General features: G+C 29.5%; 1 protein-coding gene across 2 annotated transcripts in view; it reads left to right on the top strand.

The window, feature by feature from the left end:
* Nucleotides 1-14382, top strand: part of LOC139521776 (E3 ubiquitin-protein ligase NEDD4-like) — a 45229-nt gene extending 30847 nt beyond the window's left edge. For both annotated transcript variants that reach the window (XM_071315383.1, XM_071315382.1), the window contains 10 exons: nt 601-707; nt 1065-1187; nt 1476-1597; nt 4321-4391; nt 5109-5204; nt 5684-5757; nt 7147-7267; nt 7799-7906; nt 8296-8465; nt 9028-14382. In XM_071315383.1, the coding sequence (XP_071171484.1) occupies nt 601-707; nt 1065-1187; nt 1476-1597; nt 4321-4391; nt 5109-5204; nt 5684-5757; nt 7147-7267; nt 7799-7906; nt 8296-8465; nt 9028-9130 (1095 nt within the window). In that variant the 3' untranslated portion in view covers nt 9131-14382. The remainder of the gene's footprint in view (nt 1-600; nt 708-1064; nt 1188-1475; nt 1598-4320; nt 4392-5108; nt 5205-5683; nt 5758-7146; nt 7268-7798; nt 7907-8295; nt 8466-9027) is intronic.
* Nucleotides 14383-14866: the final 484 nt, after the last annotated feature.

Here is a 14866-nt window from a genome sequence, read left to right on the forward strand (position 1 = left end):
TATCATGTCTATATCCAGACAATAACATTAGCAAACAAAGGGGTAACTTCCATGAGCATGATGAGGACATCATTACAAGAGAAAATCATTACAAGAGAAAACATCAATAGCATTATATAAGAAAAACACATAACAAATCAATTATAAACCAACCGCGCGCCGCGACAAAGTTACTGAGAATTGTCGAAAATCACGCACTTACCACAGCGCTATCCAAAAATCCTGGGGAGAACACTGTAAAGTAATATATCCATAAATACTTGATATAATACCAAATGAATCTAGTAAGTACTTCAGATAATAGCTAAGTAATGCTAGCAAGTAAAGATTATGTCAGAAGTATTTTAAAATTTAAAAAAAGAAGACAAATAAATAGTGAAATCGGTATAACTTGATACCATTTAGGTATGAAGAATGTTTAATGCTGACAATTTTAAAGTGATGGACCAATGACATGCACTGCCTCAAACCAAAACAAAATGCTAGAAATGTTGGTCTAAATTAACCAAGAATCACACTTTGTTGTATTGTCATACCACATTATTTCTAAATCTGATTAGAACCATGTATATGTGTTATAAAATATTCTTTATATTTCAGCAAAATATACCTAACAAGATAGATATAAAAGTAACAAGAGAAAGAATATTTGAAGATTCTTTTAGAGTAATTTCAAGCATTAAAAGAATAGATTTCTTAAAGGCGAGGTAAGAATTCCAGAGTTTCATTTTCATATCATACTATATCTTAAGGTTAATTAAATATCACTATGGCATCGTAACAGCCAGTGGCAAATATTTGAACTCAAGCCAACCAGTGTTTATTCTAATTTCAAAATGGCACATGCTTGATTAGAAACCCTAACCTCCTACATTTGTGAAAGGACATTGCCTATGTAGGGGATTGATATTTAAATGAATTGTGAGTAAATGATAATTAGATTATTGTGACACACTGATAGTCAAATATTTACATCTTATTGCAAAAGGTTTAATGATGTCTTCTGTAGCATAAATGATTATGTAACCCGACTTGAAAAATAAATTTGATTGTACTTTTTTCAGGTTGTGGATAGAATTTGAAGGTGAAGTAGGATTAGATTATGGTGGTGTAGCTAGAGAATGGTTTTATTTATTGTCTAAAGAGATGTTTAATCCTTTTTATGGATTATTTGAAAATTCTGCAACGTAAGTATACACATTAAACCAGCCTTCTTACAAATTGTATTAAATTAATTTTTCCTTTAAGAATGAGGTGTTCATGGCAGATCTTGTGTAGTCAATATTATTATCCACAAATTTTCCAAACTTGACAAATTGAAAAGATATTTGCTATTGTTGAAAGATGCATATTGACCTTTTGATGTCTTTAAAATTTGTGTGCTAAAAAGTTTCTATTATGAAAACTAGCTCCTTTTGTCATGTTTTCAAAGTTGGTCTGTCACAGTATAAAAATAAGTTTTGTTTATATTTCAGAGATAATTACACATTACAGATTAATCCTTTATCTGGATTATTTAACGAGGAACATTTAAAATATTTTGAATTCATTGGAAAAGTAGCAGGAATGGCAGTTTATCATGGCAAATTATTAGATGGTAAGTACTAACAAATTGTTAATATGTAAAACAGGTAGTCATTTCCTCCTTTGTGTGTGAAGAGCAGAAGCGTTACTTTTTTAAAATGTGCCAATGGTAAATGCTTTTACAACCTTATAAAATTAATAAAAGAAGCATTCAATACTTATAACTCTTTTTTTGTACTAGGATCATAAAAACACCTTAGTTTTTTCTTTATTTACCTGTGCACTTTTTTGTGGCAGCTCGTGTCATCATGAATGTTACATTTCATTTTGAAATGAAGGTTAATGTCAGATTGATGCAGGATTGCCAATCATAATAATGAATTATAATGAAACATAAATGTAATGTAACTATTATTATACGACCGCAAAATTTTTTCGTCGTATATTGCTATCACGTTGGCGTCGTCGGCGTCGTCGTCATCGTCGTCGTCGTCGTCGTCGTCGTCCGAATACTTTTAGTTTTCGCACTCTAACTTTAGTAAAAGTGAATGGAAATCTATGAAATTTTAACACAAGGTTTATGACCACAAAAGGAAGGTTGGTATTGATTTTGGGAGTTTTGGTCCCAACATTTTAGGAATTAGGGGCCAAAAAGGGCCCAAATAAGCATTTTCTTGGTTTTCGCACTATAACTTTAGTTTAAGTTAATAGAAATCTATGAAATGATGACACAAGGTATATGACCACAGAAGAACGGTTGGGATTGATTTTGGGAGTTTTGGTTTCAACAGTTTAGGAATTAGGGGCCAAAAAAGGGCCCAAATAAGCATTATTCTTGGTTTTCGCACAATAACTTTAGTTTAAGTTATCAGAAATCAATGAAATTTAAACACAATGTTAATGACTACAAAAGGAAGGTTGGTATTGATTTTGGGAGTTTAGGTCCCAATAGTTTAGGAATTAGGGGCCAAAAAGGGACCCAAATAAGCATTTTTCTTGGTTTTCGCACCATAACGTTAGTATAAGTAAATAAAAATCTATGAAATTTAAACACAAGGTTTATGACCATAAAAGGAAGGTTGGTATTGATTTTGAGAGTTTTGGTCCCAACAGAATAAGGGGCCCAAAGGGTCCAAAATTAAACTTTGTTTGATTTCATCAAAATTGAATAATTGGGGTTCTTTGATATGCCGAATCTAACTGTCATGACTGTGTATGTAGATTCTTAACTTTTGGTCCCGTTTTCAAATTGGTCTACATTAAGGTCCAAAGGGTCCAAAATTAAACTTGGTTTGATTTTGACAAAAAATGAATCAGTTAGGTTCTTTGATATGCTGAATCTAAAAATGTACTTAGATTCTTGATTATTGGCCCAGTTTTCAAGTTGGTACAAATCGGGGTCCAAAATTAAACTTTGTTTGATTTCATCAAAAATTGAATAAATGGGGTTCTTTGATATACCAAATCTAACTGTGTATGTAGATTCTTCATTTTTGGTCCTGTTTTCAAATTGGTCTACACTAAAGTCCAAAGGGTCCAAAATTAAACCAGGATCTAAAATTAAGTATTGTGCAATAGCAAGTCTTTTCAATTGCACAGTATTGCGCAATGGCAAGAAATATCTAATTGCACAATATTGTGAAATAGCAATTTTTTTTTTAATTAGAGTTATCTTTCTTTGTCCAGAATAGTAAGCAAGAAATATCTAATTGCAAAATATTGTGCAATAGCAAGATTTTTTTTTAATTGGAGTTATCTTTCTTTGTCCATAATCAACTTAAATCTTTGTTATATACAATATACAATGTATATTCACTTTTTACTACCAACTGATAAATTAAAATAATCTTTACCATTCAGTGATAACAAGCAGTTTTTTTTTACATCTTATTTCCTTATCTTATCTAAAATGTTTTTAGATAATGTATGTTGGACATTTGCCAGACATGACTATGATGTCATTTTCTATTTTTATTTGCCAATAACTTTATGTAAATAACTTCATTGGAAATTTTCCAATATAAAATGTTGCTGATGAAGTTTTTTTTATTGTTTTATACAATAAACAATGTATATTAACTTTTACTACCAACCAATCTTTACCATTCAGTGATAACAAGCACTTTATTTTACATTTTAATATTTTATGATGTATTTAAAAGAGTAGTTATTGTTGCAAACTCCATTAGAAATTTGAATTGATATCAGTTTTGGAAAAAGGGAAACGGGGATGTGAAAAAGGGGGGGGTTAAATTTTTCTCATTTCAGATTTCATAAATAAAAAGAAAATTTCTTCAAACATTTTTTTGAGAGGATTAATATTCAACAGCATAGTGAATTGCTAAAAGGCAAAAACAAACTTTTAAGTTCATTAGACCACATTCATTCTGTGTCAGAAACCTATGCTGTGTCAACTATTTAATTTTAGATTTAAAAAGTTTGAAGAAGAAATCTTTAATTGTAAAATTTGTAAAATCTTGACATTTGTTTTGTGTAAAAAAAAACCATGTAATGTCAAAAATTTGATCACAATCCAAATTCAGAGCTGTATCACGCTAGAATGTTTTGTCCATACTTGCCCCAACTGTTCAGGGTTCGACCTCTGCGGTCGTATAAAGCTGCGCCCTGCGGAGCACCTGGTTTGTTATATGTTTTAAGATGATCATTCAATTTGACATTAAAGAATAGTCTATTTTTAAGAGGAAATACATTTGTGGGACCTTCATAAAATCTGAGAACTGACATACCAGCTGTTTCATCTCTTGAAATTACGTTATGCCTTTTATTTTCCTACAGGATTTTTCATTAGACCTTTTTACAAAATGATGTTAGGAAAAACAATGTTATTACCAGATATGGAATCTGTGGTAAGTGTCACTGTTAAACACATTTTTTCATCAATTGTTAAATCAGGACATATTTTACATCTTTAAAGCAGTTAAAAAGTGTCACTGTTATTTTTTACATATTCTATTCTAACATCAATGGTTAAATGAGAACATCTTTTACTTCATTAAAGGTGTATAAATTGAGTATGACTGTTTATTTTAAGTTTAGTGTTCTAGATAACTAGTTCAATGATAATGGACGTCATACTAAACTCCCAATTATACACAAGAAACTAAAATTCAAAATCATACCAGACTAACAAAGGTCAGAGGCTCCTGACTGGGGACAGGCACAAAATTGCGACAGGGTTAAACATGTTTTTTGAGATCTCAACCTCCCCCTATACCTCTAGCCAATGAAAAAAAGTAAATGCATAACAATACACACAGTAAAACTCAGTTCAAGAGAAGTCTGAGAAAATAAACAAAATGACAATAATACATAAATAATAACAGACTACTATGACTCTTTATGTTAAGTTTAGTGTTCTAGATAACTAGTAGTTTGACCTCCAAATAGTGTCAAGAAAAATCAAAGTCAATCTCTGGAATTGGATTTCATCACACTGCATTTGCGTCACACTAACAACCTTGTATTAGCTATGAACTAAACCTTTCATAAATTCATCACTCAGTTTGAAGAGAAAGTGACCTAATATTGTATTTGTATAAATGTTTACCATGTCTATATTGTAGGATTCAGAATATTATAATTCATTATGTTGGATCAAAGATAATGATCCGATAGATTTGGACCTAAGATTTTCTGTTGAAGAGGACTATTTTGGAGAGGTAGGTTTAATATCAATATCTATTAAAAAGGCCTTCATGAAATTCAAATGTCAATACTGTACACATAGAAATATATTAGTGAGTTATTATCTTTGTGCTTTTCATGCTAGAAATTTATTTCTTTGAATAAATTCCAATTCAATAATAGCGGGGTATTCTTGTCCTCTGACAAATTCTTAAATATATTAATATTCTCTTTTTTTTTTATCTTATACTTCTTTTTGATGATTTAAACAGACAAGTATTTAGAAATACAAAATGATTTATAAACATTTGATTGGTCAAGTATCAATTGTGTTTAAAACATCCAAACAAAAAATAACATTCATCTAAAATACTGTGGTGAATTGAGTAGGCATTTTTTTTTATTTGACAAAATCTTGTTACAAAGAATTACTAAACTTTCAATACAATTTTATATAACATGTTTGGAAAAAAATACTTATGATATGTTATAATGTCGTATTTGACTTTTACAGGTGACGGAAAGAGAATTAAAGCCTGATGGAGCAAATATTGTAGTAACAGATCAAAATAAACTTGATTATATTCAGTAAGTATCATTTCTTTCTAGATACTTATAAAATGTGATTTGACCTTAAAAAATATCCTAAATGTTTGATAATGCATCTATCAACAAATTATACTTAGATATATATAAGAAGATGTGGTATGAGTGCCAATGAGACAACTGTTCATCAAAGTCACAATTAATAAAAGTTAACCATTATAGGTCAAAGTACAATCTTCAACACAGAGCCTTGGCTCACACTGAACAGCAAGCTATAAAGGGCTCCATCAATAACTAGTGTAAAACCTTTCAAACAGGAAAATCAATGTTCTTATCTATATAAAAAAAAAAGAGAAACACTTATGAACTACTGTGGATTCATTTTTAATCGTGGTATACCAATTTTCGTGGGTTTCGTGGGTCACAGCGAACAACGAATTTAAGAATTCAAAGAAGAATAATCCAGAGAAATGTATATGGAGTCGAATGTTTATTTCCGGTTATATTATGCAGTTCTAGTACAGTGTTGACTAGCGATAAACATTGTAACATAACACATGTTTTTTATTGAAAGAAGATAAAAGTATTTTGATTAAATCTGTAATAAATATACCGAATATCAGTGATAATTTACTTCTTAAAATTGATTAAAACTGTTTATGGAAAATAACTGCAAGTTGTTATTTACCGTGTCATAGTTTGGTTTACCAGTGATTAAAAATCAATAGGATTAAGTACGGGATATTGCCTGTAGGTAATATTGTTTATGACAGGATTATTTATTTTCACACCTTATACTTATATCACTGTTTTGTTATATTGTGATTAGGGAAATGAGCTTTCAATCATAAAGTTTTGAATGCCTTATAGAATTCAGACAATTTATAAATTGTAAAACAAACAAATAATTAGTTGTCTCTGTCCATTATTGTAATCGAAGTTATCAATGAACACTTTAACCTAGAATGAACAAGTGAGGATTTTGACAACTCAAAACTTTTTCAATGAATTCCTTCCTTCTTTTTTGTTTTGTTTTATTATTGATCAAACCAAGGAGGTTATATGATCTCCTAAATCAAAAAGAAATCCACGAATTACGTATCTAATTTTTTGTTGTTGTAATCAGCGATTCAAGAATTTACGTATACATTTGTACCACTAAATGTCTTTTTTTCTCTATCCACGAAAATAAATGAATCCACAGTACATCAACAAACAACAACTACTGGACATTGGATTCCTGACTTAGGACAGGTGCAAACAATTGCAGCGGGTTTAAAAGTTTAATGGTACAGAATCAAAATTTAGAGTTAGTTTTTGCTAATTTATCAGTTTTAGGTTCAAAGTACCTTTATATTTTAAAAACAAATTGAAAATGTTTTCATCATTATGTAAATAGTTTGAAAATAGTGTTTATGACTTTATTTACAGTTTGGTTATACTATGGAGATTTGAATCCAGAATCCGTGAACAAATGGGAGCCTTCCTGAAGGGTTTCTATGCTCTTATACCTAAAGATATGATTCAGATATTTGATGAAAATGAATTAGAGGTACATTATTTTATTTCTTTTTTGTCAATCGACTTCTGTTGTGTTTTTTATTATCATTCAGTTGACAACTTGACAGTAGATGTCTCATATCACCTAGAGAACCCAGGTCATAGAATGTTCCATCTTTTTTTTGTAGTAACAAGTATGTGAATTGCTTGATGCTACGCATTGATAATCTGAATTTGTATTAAAATGGCAACAACAAAAATTTAAAAAAAAAGCAAAAATCAACTTCATTCATCTTTGCCTGAGTGAATTTGGACCTAATTTTCTTGACAATTTCTTAGTAAACAACAGAAAATTTAAGAAATATATATTATAAATCATGTCAGTGGGGAAGCACCGACTACTAGGCTGATGAAATTCCCAGGAACCAACTAGTAGCATTAACACAGTGTGGAAAATAAATTAACACTTATAGATTTCAAGTGCTATTTATAGATTTGAAATGGTAATTTTTGATAACTTGATTTTCCTCCATGGGAAACACTATAAAGTAATAGAATAATAACATGTTATCCTTTATTGTAGTTACTTATGTGTGGTTTACAAGATATTGATGTAAATGATTGGAAGTCTAATACAGCATACAAAGGAGAATACAACCCTAATCATCCAGTCATTCTTCACTTCTGGAAGGTAAGTTAATAAATTACGTGGCAAGTTAAACACCTTTTAAAAGATGTGTACTTTATATGGACTGTTAGTTTATAACTTATTTTCAAACATACTCGCATCACAGTATCTTTTGATAGGCATGAGGATGTGCTCTTGCTAATTTTAGAATTTTGATCTGAGTAAATGTGTTTGGTTTCCTCTGACCAAAAAATGGAATTACACATTTGTAGTTGTATAATTTAAAGATGACAGGACACATATCTTCCTAGAAAAAAAAGATATTGTGTGAATGTAGCGAACACTATATTTGACCTTCGCATTGGTTATTATTTAGGAAAATAGATTGTGGCATAAGTATTTGGGAATCCTTGACCTTTTTACAATGTATTGTTTCAATTTGTCATTTGCAGGCTATCTACTCCATGAACAATGAAACTCGTGCCAGATTATTACAGTTTGTGACAGGAACATCAAGAGTTCCAATGAATGGTTTTAGAGAGTTATATGGCAGTAATGGACCTCAGTTATTTACTATTGAAAAGTGGGGCAATCCTAACCAATTTCCTAGAGCTCACACATGGTAAGGCTAATATCTCATTAGTGTAATTAAAGACTTGTTACTTGTTTTGTAAATCAGTATTATATCTTGTTATAAATAGATCTGAAGTTAAGAGAAAATTAGAAGTTAAGTATTATTTTCTCAAAAGGCATGTTTGAAAAACATAAGGGAATGATTAATGAAACTAAATACCTGGTTCCAAGAATGATTCACAGTTCAATGAATAATAAAACAATATGGATCTACATTAATACATTCTTTACATACATGAATTGTATCATATGAAAAATATACATTTGTAGAGAATCATTTGTTTAAAATTGTGCTATGTAAAAAAAGAGTGGGGAGAGAGGGCAATAATGCAATAATGAAAGTCCTTGACATCTGAAAATTTTAAGTGAAAATATTTTTAATCTTTGATGCTGCTTAGATGTATCTAAAATAAAGGTTCTACATTATCTTTTACTGTTTTATTTTGACTTGCTAGTCAGTACAAAAGAGACAGACAATTTTTTTTTTATAAATTGTAGCCCTGAACTCAACTCTGACAGATATTTAAAAAATCATCTTTTTTCCATTATAGCTTTAACCGTATTGACTTGCCACCATACGATGATTACCATGACTTACGGAAGAAACTTTTAGAAGCGATAGAGAACACAGAAGGCTTTGAAGGTGTGGATTAGCTGTATATATATAACCATAGGACATATTACAATGGGGCCTGACCCTAAGTACTGTTAGTGCTATCCATTCCCATGTTAGTGGCTTGTTTTATGTGATAATTGGGTTGATGGATTGAAGTCAGTAAACAAGATAGGGATGTGATATTAACAACTTACATCACAAATAACTTCTTTTATTGTGTTGTAGATCTTGTACTTAACTTTTACTTTCTTACAAAATTACTACGTAATTACCTCATGTGTTTGGAGCTTATTTCCTAATGCATGTTAAGCAAGAATTTGATTCGCTGGCTTGCTTTGTTTGTATATTGTACAGTTATTATTGGGATAACATCCAATCAAATTTTACTCTACAATCATTAGGAAATTAGCTCTAAATCTTTAATTAATATTGATATTGTCGATGGGTATTAAGAAAAGTCCCTGATATAAAGTTTTTCAAGTTTTGGCATTCCAAGAAAATCATTTATGATGTCTATGTGAAAAGTTGCCAAATATTCTACTAATATGGCCAGTAATTAGAGATACAATTCATGGTATGGATGTTTTTTATCCCTTTTGTAGTAGCTTCCACTTAAAGGATTTCAAGCATTCTGTGTAATTTTTTCAAACGTTCACCAGAACTGTGATTGGTGCAAAACAAAATAAACAATGAATACCAAGTGGCATTATAATGTTTTTATTCTGGTAAATAAACAATGAAATTATCTGTAGTTGTTTAGATTTTGAAATAGTGAGTTGATTGAGTATTCATATAAATTAGGGAAAAAGTAATTCTTAAGGCTGAGAAACGGGGATGAATGACATTTCAATCCAAACAAATATATGAATATATTGAAATAACTATAATAAGGTATTTTTAAGTATATATCTCACTGAATTTTTTATTAAATTTGATAATTATTCAACAGTAAAGACAATCAAATTGGGTTTAATGGGATTTAGTTCAAATGAATAACTAAGAGTTATCTTCAATAGCACACTAATATATAGGAGTATTCATTCACAGTAACAGTTTGAATCATTTATGAATATTCAGCCGATTTGTTTCAATAACAAGGAAGGTTTTAACTTGCTCACATGATATATGGCTTCCTTACAATATAGCTATATCTAGATAATATCTCTGGCTATCAAATGGAATTGAAAATTGATCATAGGATATTAAATGATTCTTAACAAATAATTTATATTCAGATTTGATATTAAAGTTATCCCACTCATTCAATTTTTGAATATTTATTAAACTATATAAGTCATAGACATGATCTTTCAAATAGTAATATTTTGTGAATGGAAAATTATTATCTATCGTTTCCTTTTAAAAAATTTGAAATACAAGTATAACTTGTAGAATATGTTGTTTGTTTGTTGGTGCATTGAATGTTGATGGCATTTACAGAGGGCATTATATTGTTATATTTATTACACTTCATTTTCAACTTTTTAGAAATGTAATGAGTAAAAAAAGTTGGTAATATCTATGCATTATAAGAATTACCGGTAAGGTTTGACAAAATCTAAATATCACAACCTATGCACAAAGAAATTGTAGATTAAGAAAATCTATTTAACAGATAATCTGCATAGATTTTGTTGACAAATGTATGGACAATATAAGATATATTACAACCTGTATATATGAAATATATTACCATCAGATATCAGTTTAAACTCACATACCTTTATCTATTTGGGTGTTTAGAAAATTAATGTCAAGCATGATATTATATACTGTGGACTCATTATTATTTGTTGGATACCAATTTTCAAGAATTTCAAGGGTCCAAGGGAACCACAGATTTAAATGTTAAACAAATTACAAATTTTGTATAGGATGCAAAATCTGGCAAAACCATAAAATCAGATATCTACAAAAATGCAAGTTTTCATTAATCCATGAAAATTGGTACCCACTGAAGTAAATGAATTCACAATTGGTGGATATTAGTTGTATATTTATAAGATTCTTGACTTTTCCACTACTGATCAACTATCGTGTACAAGAGATGTACAGTATAGGATAGTAAATAATTATCATTAATATGCTTTCTAAGGTGTGAATAAGCTCAATGAGATGTTGTACGGTATTACATACTGTGTAATATAAATCTGTGATATGTGTGTAATACTGTACAGAGGATCTGATCAGAGTTGTCTTTGGTAAGACACATTTATATTGCCTCTCAAAAAATGGAAATGTTTGAGTTTCTACTCAAATGTAACTATCTTGCCAAAATACTACTGCTGTTATGCTGTATATGATTATTATAGGCATTACATATGATATCAGCATTATAATTCTCATCAGTGAGTACAAACAAAAAACATGCAGTTATTTCCCTTATTCTTTTCTTTTTTATTTCTCTGTGGAATTTAAACTCCTGTTGATATTATTTGAAAGTAACCTGTTGTGTTGTTCTAACAGTCTATTTTGAGAATGTGTTATTTGTAAATATATAGGAAGGTTGCTAAGAGTAAGTGGGGGCATTATTTCAGTCAATAGTTGAGAACCTTTTATCAGTTTCTTCTTCAGAGATATGTCCTTACTAAAATGGTAGTGTTTCATCTTGCTTTGTGCTTAATAATGCTTAGCCTTGCTGGTCAAGTCATACAATTTATATCAGTCTTTTTTCTCTCTCAAACACTTCCCTTTTGTACACTAGTTGAATTATTTTGTGAATCATTTTTCTATTAGCTTCAGAGATATATGTTTTCTTTAAATTTAGTTTTTCGTCTTGCTTGTTGTTTTAAAATGCTTAGCCTAGCTGTTGGTGTTATTCAAGTCATATACTTTTTATCAGTTTTTTAAAATTATCTCCCTTAAGTACATTAATTGGGTCATATTGATCATGTTTTAATCTATATATATTTGTACAATTTCTATACAGTGTATATACATTTTGTTATTGTTATTGTATATAATCAGATTGTGTATTATACAGAAGTAATGTGTCATTTATAAACCCAGATTATTTATACATGTATGTATGTATTATAAAATGTCATAATTCATCTTCATGTAATTATGTAATGAATTACTATCAACATACAACTTATATATAGGGAAATGATAAGATACATATAATTTAAATACAATAAAAACAATTGAATAAATTAATATACAGATGTCTTTTCTGGTTTTACTTTGTTGTTGGGTTACTGTCTTCTTAACACATATCCCTTATCTCCTTTTATTTATTCATAATGAGTTTTTAAAGAATTAACTTAAAATAAGCTCTCCTCAATCTAAGACCAAGCTTCACAATTTATCAATTATGTAAAAATCACCTATATGGCATTACAGCTGTGTATACACTTATTAGTCTGTTTTACAAATAGAATAAGATTACCATCCACCAGATAAAGATCTTGTTGTCATCCACGTGTTAAAAACCACCATATGATCATGTGATTAATGACTACCATTTAACACATTTAACCCTTATAAAAACCAGGCTATGTCTTCTCTTATGCAATTTTTGTGTAAATTTTTTTCTTAGTTTTTACTATTAACCATCAAATCCACAACTGAAACTGAGTTGAACTGACATGTTGAAGTTAAGGAATGAGCACCACCATATTGACTGTCAAAAAAATCTCTATATAAATGAAAGTAAGACAACACCTAAAAACCTATTCTAGTGAGATTTTAGACATGTCTGAACAGTACAAGGAACAGAAATTTAACCTTTAGTTTGACACTTTTCCTTCGTAAGACCTTATGATATGCCATGACATAAATTTGCCAAAACATTCATGACAGTTTATATTATTTGAATTTAATACATTTTTTGAAAGTCTAATGCATTATTTCCTGTTTGTAATGTATAAGTAATAACATTATTTTAAAAAGTTTACGAGTTGCTACTGTCAAGTGCAGATTTGATGGTCTCCAATCTCCATTTTACTTTATAGTTTCCACACTGAAAACTCAAAAAGTTGAACATGCTGTACCCTTCCTGTCAAATCATGATATACATTAAAAATATTTTTATGATGAGTTTGGTGCTGTTAAGATCGATTTTTAAATTTGAACTTTTTGTTTTAATTATGTTATGATAATTATTATATTGTAAAAGGACTTATCCACGAAAAAATATTTGATGTATAGAGGAAAGCACTTTGAAAATGTTGTAACCACTTGTAGAGGAATTTTAGAATTTCACTTACTAGTACATTTTCACTGTACAAAAAAGTATTTGACACCAATGGTAGTTGACTTTTCAAAGTGCCTTTCTTGGATCCAATGTATGGTGTCAAGGAACTGCTCAAGGAAATAAGATAACTGCATAAACAGTTGATTAATTATCATTATATTTAGTATAGATATGAAAAAGATTAGTATGTATAATAACTAGTAACAGAATTCACTCCAAAAAGTTTGAATTTAGAGACAATTAAGAAAAAGTATTCCCATTGATTTAAGTTTAAGTTTCAAAAACCAGACCAGTTTTCTGTCTTTTCCTTTCTTCAGCCATTCAGTGATCAGTCAGGATTTATGCATTTTTGGAATGGTGTTTGAAGTAGACTTAGTAAATTTTTGGTCTTTAGTTAGATTCAGGATTTCTTGAGTAAACATGGCAGCCATCTGATTTGCTCAATTAGTCATATGCATTATATGAATTCAGGTTAGATTGATGGTAAGTATTTCTCATCTTGTCATCCAGTCATATCTCTTTAGAAAATGTTGCTATTTGATTGGCATTGTTATAATTTATATCCATCTTAATCTTGCATTTTTGTCCACTGTTAAAAAATCTCAAAATCCATGCACTCAATAATTTCATAATTTACAGTATATGGATAATTATCACATATTGATTATATTATAAATGTGTAGTGGTTGTTAGCTTTGTAATATGCTTAATTCAACATAGGCTAGTTCATTTCAGACATTTATGTAGTGCATACAGTTGGTGCTTACTATCATTGTAATAGAAGCAATTAATGGAAATAATAAATTGAGATTGGACATGATTGATTAGCAGTAATTGCTAGTGATTTTTTACACAGAAATAATTGAAGCTACCAAATTAATCATGTTTATACATTCAAAGTGTACTTTGCCATTTGGGACTTCTTGCTTTGTATAATGCAGATGAGATATATATATATTTATATATGCAGTGTACTGTCGGTCATGTGATTTCCTGTAAGAATGTATATAATCAATGTCGTAGGAATTTTGTTATACTATTTATACTGATTTTACTATAATGAAGTAAAAATTAAATTTGTTAAAATTTCAATATTGTTTCTTTATTTTTTTATTTTATGCATAAATTTAAATCCTGTTTAATACTCCACCTAAAATAGTATTACCTTTTCAATCTGTACATCCATCCATCCAAGTAAAAAATTGTATAAGAATTGTGTCAGATGACCCAAATCATTCATTACCCTTCAACAGGACCTCTACTGTTAATGAAAATAGAAAATGGTTCAAAGACTCCAATGGTACAGAATGATTCTTTTATAACTTTTAAAGAGAATGATTACACAACTTTCAAGAATCTGGGTTTTAGTAAGCAGGTAAAGCAGTAAAGCCTTATAAAAATGAGAAATACTAAAACAATGCTTGAATAGAAGTTGCAAAACTGAGAATCTTCTGATATCACAAACACTTAACACTGCCCACTGAAACATGAAACTAACGTCAAGCTATAAAAAAGAAGATGGGTTATGATTGCCAATGAGACAACTCTCCACAAGAGACCAAATGACACAGATATT

The sequence above is a fragment of the Mytilus edulis genome, chromosome 4 (genome assembly GCF_963676685.1).
Source record: "Mytilus edulis chromosome 4, xbMytEdul2.2, whole genome shotgun sequence".
Lineage (NCBI taxonomy): Eukaryota > Metazoa > Mollusca > Bivalvia > Mytilida > Mytilidae > Mytilus > Mytilus edulis.